General features: G+C 32.6%; 1 protein-coding gene across 1 annotated transcript; it reads right to left on the bottom strand.

The window, feature by feature from the left end:
- Window positions 1–8,139: 8,139 nt before the first annotated feature.
- LOC113782576 lies at window positions 8,140–9,366 on the bottom strand. Its single transcript, XM_027328458.1, has one exon. The coding sequence runs from the start codon at window positions 9,364–9,366 to the stop codon at window positions 8,140–8,142; it is 1,227 nt and encodes a 408-aa protein (XP_027184259.1).
- Window positions 9,367–9,841: the final 475 nt, after the last annotated feature.

The raw sequence follows: 9,841 nt of genomic DNA, 5'->3' as shown, positions 1-9,841 counted from the left end.
TGTACAACTTGTGATGTAAACTACTTTTTTTTATTGCATTTTTGAGGAATTTTATCACAATTAGTAGCTAATGACATCGACTGAAGTTGACGTTTGTCATGCTTAATTGCAAATTGCCTTCATATCCCTTTCAACCATCAATTTAGTCCCCTACATAGTCCCTCCTGTTTTGCAGTAAGGGTATAATTTATTAGAATCTACAAGTGGTCAGATGTGGATAAAGATACTAAAGACAGGAATTCAATGTATAGGATTTCGGATAAAGTTCATACCTTGCATGGATACCTTATGTCCTACTATGCATTAGATGCAAGCAAGTACTTCAAGAGATCGCAAACAAGTTTTTGGCCAAGTTTGTCTGCTACAAGTTTTTTAATAACTTTAACCATAGTAATTTCAAAAATTTTTCAAAGTTTTCAAACTGTACACTGCAAAATATCTAAAAATTTATATATTTCAAAAATTTTTCCTACAACTTTTACAGTAAGTAACAATAAAGTTTTAGACAAACACGCAAGAAATTCATTTGCAAACGGGGCTTATGATCAATATGATTTGGGTTTGGTTTTCCACCTCACAAGAAATATAGGATACCACCTTTTATTTTCACTTTTATTTTTTTTGGCCTAATATCAAACACAACTTAACAATAATTGTTAGCTAATTCACGATTCAGAAGTTAAAAGAGTATTTGTAAGTTTTTAATTTTCCCCCTTTGCTTTTGAAGCTCTAAACATGGTACCAAGCAGAGGGCAAGCTTTGACAAATGGGTCATTGCTCCATTTTCATTCTGATCACAGTATTAGGGTGCTAACACTTGTGCTTCAAAATTCTATTTGTGATGATTCAATATCTTAACTTTTATTTATTTGCCACTTAAGCTCAAGTTTTAGTAAAAAAAAAGTTAATTATTCAACTAAAATTGCATGATGAAACGTGTTTTGAAGTGTTTTGGTGATACTATTATCTAATGCAATATTGCAATCACTCATTCAGTCTGTATGAAAAATGATGCTAAAGGGCTAAATTGGTAATTAAGAATTATCTAAATATTATTATGGGTCAAAGTGACTAGAAATAAAAAAATTAGCTGATAAAATGTCCCAAAATAAAAGTTTAAAATGGCATTATAGAATTTCCTTATGCCAGAAAATATCAAGTTAATAATTCAAGTAGTTTGACATTTGTTTATAAGCCACAACCACCATTAATTCGTTATTGAATCAACTTAAATGTCAATGGACGTATAAACTTTGAAGATAATATGTTTAATGAAATTTATTGTGAACTCCTAGAATCTCAGTTACAAGAACATAAACAAAGTAGAATAAGCATTTTTAATGCATTTGAAAGTAATGAATATTAATGCTAAATTTCACTTTGGACTCTTAAACTTAGGGATGGCAACAGGGTGGGCTTGGAGCGGGGGAGGTGCTATTGCCCACTAACTCCCCCTGCCCCCTGCTTCTCTCGCCCCGCCCCGCTTCCCCCGTGGGGGCACCTGCGGGGCTAGTAAAAAATTGTTACATAATTTTATTATAGTCAAAATTTAGCAAATAATCAAGTACTAAAATATCAACATATTACCAAATTATTATTCATTATAATTTCACAATTGAAACTCATAAAACAGTCAAACAAAATCTATTTGAATATAATCCACTATGATGAAACAAAAACAACTAAAGTGGTCGAGTTTTCATTTTTGATACAAATACAATTACTAAGTCATTATTGTGTTTTTTTTAAGAAAAAAATGTTATTGTGTTAAGTATATTTAGGAATTTAGTATAAATGTATTAGTAAATTTAATATAACTAATTAATAATTTCTATTAATAGACATGTATAATTATTAGAATAATTGATAATATCAATTATATTATATATACTAATATACATTATATAATATATATAACTAATAATCTCATTGTTATAAGTTTGTAATTAATTAAATTAAATATTAAATATATAATTATATACATACACACGCACACACACACACACATATATATATATATATATCAATTTTTTTGTAATTGGTAGCTGGGCGGGGGTATGCTTCCCCGCCCCCTGCCTCGTTTCTAAACGGGGGAAAAAATTGCCCCCCACCCCTGCCTCATTAGCCCTCCATGGGTACCCGCTCCAATTGTCATCGCTACTTAAACTATAGATGCACTTTCACTTTAGTCCATTTAGACACTTTACCTCCTAAAGTATCAAATCTATCCCACTTTAGTCATTAAACATCAAGTTTGGACACTTTACCTCTTAAACTATGAAATTCATCCCACTTTATTTCTTAAATTTTCAATATCACTTGCCTACTATTTTGTTAGTTTTAATAATTTGGTGGGATAGATTTAATATTTTAGGTGGTAAAGTGTACAACATTGAAGTTTAAGAACTAAAGTGGATGAATATGACACTTTTAGTAGTAAAGTGTCTAAAAATAAAGTTTAAGAGTTAACGTGAGAATACATCTATGGTTTAAGATAATCCAACGTAGAATTTTTTTTTTTTTTTAAGTGGAATCCAGCCAAGAATAAAATTGAACTCTGGATTACCCACTCTCCTAGGCATAAGCACATACATATTGTGATTATTTAAGTATTAACAAAACCAAAATATTTTTTTGGTAAAAAAAATGTTTATTCTAGAGTCAATTCATAACCGTAAACAGTCAAGCTATACAAAAGACAGAAACATTAACTGGCAACTCTGGCAAATGGGCAAGTTTATTGGCGCATGGAAGGAGCCGAAAGAGTGACATCTTCGGCGTTGGCTTTGCCACAAATAGACAAAATTATCCACAGAATCTCTAACTAAAATCGCAGAGCTTTGTCCAGAAGAGATAGAAAGGAAAGAAGAATGGCTAGAAATAATTAACAAGCTCATGCATGAGGAAATAAAACAATGGAAGTTTAAAAAAGGGTCAAATTGGCGGTTTATAGTATAATAATCATCCATTTATATTACATTGTACTATTGAACAAATCATCAATGCAATCAACTTCTGCATAATCATAAGACTACATGTGTAAAGCAAATACACAATAAATTAAGTTTCTTGAACATATTTTTCTTCACTTTGTTCTTGTGGAACTGAACTTGGATGTTGACATTGTGAGCATATTGTACACAAGTTCAGTTGACCATTCGAGTAGGGTAAGAACAGTTTTGCACAATTAGGATGTATGATGAGAACAGAGAATACCTCTCATTTGTCAACAAACTAAATCTTGGTTTTAGAACCAATACATAATGGTTAATACGATTTTGCTCTTAACTTAGGCTAAGTTTCACTTTGGACCGTTAAATTATAGATGAATTCCTGTTATAGTCTTCGGAATATTTTAGAAACCTCTCTTGAGGTTTCTGACAATTTCATTTAGTACCTTTGAGGTTTTTAATAATACACTTAACACCCTTAATCTTAAAAAATGACCATAATAATCTTAACATATCAATATTTTTAATGCAGTTAAATAATCCACTCCTAATTTTGTGCATATGAATGCATTTCATACAATTGGACATTAAATCGGAACAAAAACAAGGTTCACACATGGAATAAACAATTATGTCCTAAACACAATTTTAACGTATTACAAATTAATTTTAGTTTTACTTAGATGATCTAGAAATGAATAGAAGATGATGCAGGTTGAAGGTTTAAAAAGGACGGGACTAGTGTTGGTATTCCAATATTTAAAGCATAGAGTGTTACATTGATGTAGTTGGTGAAAATTTTTGAGTTTAATGATAATGATTTTTTTTTGTTTACATTGAGTTTAAGAATTTAAGGACTAATAGTGGTCGTGGTCAGGGAGATAGTGGTATTGATTCGAGATATGGGAATATAGAAGGTTTAGAATAGTAGAGATTAGGTTGAAAATGGGTTTGTCACATTGTACATGTATCAAAATTTTTAAAGAATTTTATAGGAAAATAAAATGAATTTCACAACTTCATGAGGGTATTTTGGGTTATTCATTCAAAGTTTTGATCATTGAATAGTTTTTGTTACCAAAATAGTAATTTGAAGGGAGGAGTGTGTAATTTTTGAAACTTCAAAAAAACTAGATGAAATTATTAAATACCTGAAGGGAGATTTCTGAAATTATCCCTTAGTCCTTTATTTTTGGACATTTTACACCTAAAGAATAAAATTCATCCACTCTAGTCCTTCAACTTTATTTTTGGAAAGTTAATCCTCTAAAGTGTAAAAATCAGCCTGCAGAATTGTCAGAACTATTGAAATTGTAGATGGGTGATGATTGAATATAAGGACAAAAGTATGATGGATTTCATATTTTAGAGGATAAAGTGTCCAAAAGTGAAATTTAAGGATTAAAGTATGATGGATTTAATACTTTAGGGGACAAAGTGTCTAAAAATAAAGTGTGATGAGTGATGATTGAATATAAGGACTAAAGTGTGATTGATTTCAAACTTTAGGGGATAAAGTGTCCAAAAGTGAAATTTAAGGACTAAAGTAAGATGAATTTAATACTGTAGGGTAGGCATGGCCACGTTTCCAGAATCAACGGCTCTAGTTCTTCAAAGAGGTAGAACCAGAACCGCATAGTTCTGATTTCAATTCCTTATGGTTTTGGTTCTGGTTCCGGTTCCATATGGTTGTATACAATTTTATTTAATTCCTTATCCTTACCAATTTTAATACAAATATAACAATATATTTAAAATTTCAAATAAAATGTAAAAAAATAAATACAAAATAAAGATCATATTTTAATTTTATTATTATTCTACAAAGTAAGAAGTAATAAATAGTTAATATAAATTTTATGAAAAGTACATTACATTGTCAAATTAAAAATACATTACACTATCAAATGGTTGTCATGTGTTGACTTTCTTGAATTGGACAATCATCAATGTTGAAGATTCTATTTGAAGAAACATTGCAAAAAATATTTTTTTGCTTGCTTGATTTTGAAGATGAGCTACTACCATCAAAACTTGTCATTTGATAGCAAATAAGCAAAAAAAAATTGTAAGTAATAATTTAATACTTACAAATTATAATGATAGATATTAGATGAATAGAAAGAATTAAATAATTAACAAAATATATAGAAAGTCCATAAAATTTAAACTTTCTTAAAACCTATTAAACACAACTAATTTTTTGAATTATCTGACTAATTATATTAATTATTTTTAACGGTTCTGGAACCGGCGGTTCTGGTTCTGGTTCTATTTTTTAGAGAACCAGAATCGGAACCTTTATTCAAGGTTCTACCACGGTTCTGGTTCCATGGTTTTGGTTCCGGTTCTGGTCCGGTTTCAAACGGTCTGGTTCCCGGTTCCAAATGGAACCATGGCCATGCCTACTGTAGGGGATAAAGTGTCTAAAATTAAAGTTTAAGAACTGAAATAAAAGAGCATCTATTATTTAAGGGTCCAAAGTAAAATTTAGTCCTTAACTTACTTTTAAAGCATAGAAGTTTTTCCAATTGGATCACTGGATGGGTATTATAAGCGTCACCAATTGTCTTATTAAATCATCACCACTCGTAGTCATGTATTTCTTTCCTACACCACAAAAGTTTTTCCGTTTGGATAGACCGGTTAAGCACACTCTGTTACCAATATTTCATAAGCCCATTTTAGCCTTTTATTTTTTTTAAAGCATCAAGGCTCTCATTAATATCAAGTCACGTTTGACAAGGAATATTAAGAGACTAAACGTCCCACATAGATTTTCTTGGGATTTCTAGCCACATGGTAAGTTGTTGGCTTCTTCATTCATTACCAATTAATTTTGATATAGAGCCTAAAATGGGAATAAATCTTTTCTATCAGCTGGAGCTATGTAACGACAATGCATGGATGTGGTTTTCAGATCAAGAAATGGCCCAAGTGCAGTGTTTCAAGTTCGTTGCACATTCACGACGAAGTATGACCTAGTTGATAAGACACTTCACTTATAATCGGTAGCTCATGGGTTCAAGTCACAAAAGGAATAAATAGAGAATTACTATTGATCCTCTCTCTCTCTTTTTTAAAAGTTTGTTGCACACAATTTTATTAGGATTAACTTTTTATGCAGTGACAGTATAGTGATTTTTTTACACTATCAGCCTTGGATACATGCGCCATGTACATGATTTGAATTTCAAATTTGAATTCATGTTATATGACATTTGATCTAAACCTCCTTAAATAAAAAATTCTTTAGACTGATAGTGTATAAAAAAAAGTTATCCATTATATTATTTGGTACAATGAAAAAATTGGAATTATGTAAGAACAATTATTCTATCGAGCAAACATTTGTACGCTTATTGAAATTTTTGTACATTTTATACACTTTTCTGAAATTTAAAATCATCCTAGAAATAAAAGTAATTTTTTGCTTTCTTTTTTTTTTTTGTCAATGTCAACTCCAACTAGTAGAAACTCCTACTCTAATCTATTTAAGGAAGGATCCAACTAGGTCGAAGGAGGGTTAGAGGGAGTGGCTTTTACCTCTAAATCAAAAGGACGTACGACTACATATCCATTGAATTTTACTGAAGTTTAAACCCTTGTCTTACAGTTATGCCTGCATCTTATACTTCACTTGATGGTCAACTCATCTCATCTGTGCGAGTTGTTTAGAAATACAGGAGTTGAATAGTTGAATAGAGGACCATTTGGTGCTATGAATTCGGACAGATATCTCGTATGAGAGATGAATAGCCTGAGATACTTTTTAATTAGTCAGCATTGAAAAGGAGAGGCACTTTACAATTTGAGATCCTACACCTTTAATAAGGGACCTCCCATATTTGTGGCTCCTCTTTTCCTTTTTCTCCAATCTTTTGCGAAGCCAACTTATTTATCCCCTTAATCATGCTCTTGAATTTCTGCTGACATAGTTCTCTGCAAGAATTACCTCTACATCATATTTAAGATCTTTTTAGGGCAATTAACTTCCATAAGATCCTTATAGGACTAATAAGTCCTACTAATAAGTTCTTCTTTTTTATCTTTCCTTCTATTAATTATTACGGGAAAGCTTTGTAGAAAAGTGAAGTACAAGAAAGTGAAAATCACTTTTTTTTTTGGCCAATGTTTGGTTAACAAGAGACTATCGAACCATATTAGATAGTAGTTAGTGATAGTAATTAAAACTCCTACAAATTTTACAGGAGACTAGTACAGAAAATTACCTGAAAATGCAAGAAATTTTTGCAGCTATCTTGCCAACCAAAAATAAACAAATGGGATGCTTTACTTTTCAACATTTTTCCTTACAACTAAAAACTATTTAGCTAGAACAACTTCGTTTATCAATGTAATATTGCTAAGATGTTAATTGGTCATTATTTCCAAGCATACAAAATGTCATTGAAAAGCTCTCTATAAAAATTTGTAAGGAACACAAAAATTGTGAAAATTAGATTAAAAGCAGCAGTATGTTTTTTAAGTAACAAAAAAAAAAAAAAGGTACAGCTTACCATGATGATAGCCATGCTGCTAAGAGTAGGCTTACCATAATTATCTTGTGGGAAAATGACCTGTTTCATCCTTCACATTTTGCAAAAATATTCTTTTCGTCTCTCACTTTTAAAATGAAGCAAATTCGTTCCTGACATTTAAAAATTAATGCTATTACATCCCTGAACCTAATTTTTAATCTGAATCAAACCATTCAATAACCTAGTAATAAATTTCGGAAATAGAATTGATAAATCAGTCGGTCAATTTCATCATATTCACATGACATTTATTAAACCAAAAAAATAAAAATTATAACATAAAAGGCCATTCTTTGTCTTGTAATAGTAGAGTTTTTTTTTGGATAAATCTTTTCATACACCGTTAGTATATCCGCTTGCGAATCTAGATGCGTATCATAAATATAAAATTTGGTGTTTAAATTTAAATTGAAATGATATGGCGGTACATAAAACCGTCAGTGTATACAATGATAATGTAGGAAAGATTAATCTTTCTTTTTTATGTTATAATTTTTTATTTTTGGGTTCATTAAATTTTACATGAATATCAAGTTGAGTTAACCAAGTGATCTACCAATTTTTTTTTTTCTGCAACGATAGATTTTTGTATTGATTGGCAAAAAAACTTAAATGAGCAAAGGCTCAAGGAATTCTATACAAGAGTGTTAGACACACTGAGGATTAATCCATTCCTCATCTTGAAATATGCCTAAAGCATAATCACTAATCACTTCACATCTAGAATCTAAGCTCCTATCTAAGCAAAAAGAACATTTCTGAAATAAAGACCTGAGGTCGTTAATATCGTCTATCAAAGTAGCCATTTTGATGTCCTTTGCCATCCTTTCCTTTATCATCTTCAATAGCTGGGGGCAGGGGATGTGGACAACAATTTCCTTCCATTGCTGGTGTCTAGCCTTTATAATGGCCATTTTCACAGCTTCTGCAGTAGACTGCATCTGATTCACTGTTTTTCTGTCAATAAGTGCCCAGGCAGCCACCCACTGATTGTTGAAAGTAGATGCAAAAATCCCCATGCCAACTCTGTTGGTTTGGTCTTGCACCTTGGTTGATATTCTGATCTGAATTTCATTCCTTCTTGCCTCCTCCAGATCCTCTTCCTCATCTGCTATTACCGCATCTTCAGTGAATATTTCCTGCTTGCTCTGGACAGCTTTTAGTTCTTGCCATTCCTGTTGAGCCTTTTGGATTGTTTTCCAAGGGTGCCTGTGTTTGGCATTGAACTGCCATTCATTTCTCCTTTTCCAGAGTTGCCAGAGGATGTTCACAGTGAGCTCTATATGCTCCTTTCCTTCTGTCCTGCATGTAGCTTCCAGAAGAGCAGTCCACCAAGCTTGAAAATTCCCTGTCTGTTCCCTTAACCCATCCCATTGCAATGGAGCCATTTTCCACACCTCTTGTGCTTTGCTGTATTGGAAAAACATGTGTTCGATTGACTCTTCTTGTTCACCACAGCCACCGCAGATTGGATCACCTTTGTGTGTTCTTTTAAAAACCAGGCTGTTGACTGGTAATAAACCATGTAGGCACTTCCAAAGGAAATGTTTGATCTTGCTCTTAACGTTCAGCCTCCACATCCACTTCCATTGCTTTTCATAGGAACTTGCTATACTAGTTTCCGCCTCATTCTCTCTTCTTCCTTTGTGTTGAACAGTTCCTTGACACAATGCCTTGTAACCTGAGTTGACAGTGTAGATGTCATTGCCGCTATGTATCCAGTAATTGCTATCATCCTTTCCTGATATACTAATAGGAATCTCCAGAATTTCCTCTGCCTCCTTCCGGTTAAAGGTCCTAAACACAAGTGGTATCCTCCATCGAAAGCCACAGATCAACTCCTCTACTCTTGTAATGTTGCAGCTCAGAGGCATCACAGAGGTGACTTTGCCATCCTTATTTCCCGGAATCTAGTTGTCCCTCCAAATGTTGGTTGCCTTGCCATTACCTATCTTTTTCCTAGTTCCATTTTGCACAAAATCTCTAACATTCATCAGGCTTTGCCAAATCCACGATGCACACTTAGGAACTTTGCACCTAAAGATTGAGTCCTTATGGCAGTACTTTGCTCTCAAAACCTTACTAACCAATAGGTTTGGTTTGGAAATCAGTCTCCATACCTGTTTGGCTAGCAATGCTTTGTTAAAATTCTGCAGGTCCTTGAATCCCAATCCTCCCACTTTTTTCTCCTTAGTCAATCTCCCCCATGCACACCAATGCATCTTATTTTTCCCTTCAGCTTCACCCCACCAGTAGTTAGCAAACATGGAAGACACCTCTTTGCAAAGTTTGTTTGGCAGCTTAAAGCAGGACATTGTATAGACTGGCATTGCCATAGACATTGCCTTC

Source organism: Coffea eugenioides, chromosome 9 (genome assembly GCF_003713205.1).
Source record: "Coffea eugenioides isolate CCC68of chromosome 9, Ceug_1.0, whole genome shotgun sequence".
Lineage (NCBI taxonomy): Eukaryota > Viridiplantae > Streptophyta > Magnoliopsida > Gentianales > Rubiaceae > Coffea > Coffea eugenioides.
The sequence above is the reverse complement of the archived record's forward strand: the minus strand, read 5'-3'. Positions and strand labels throughout refer to the sequence as shown.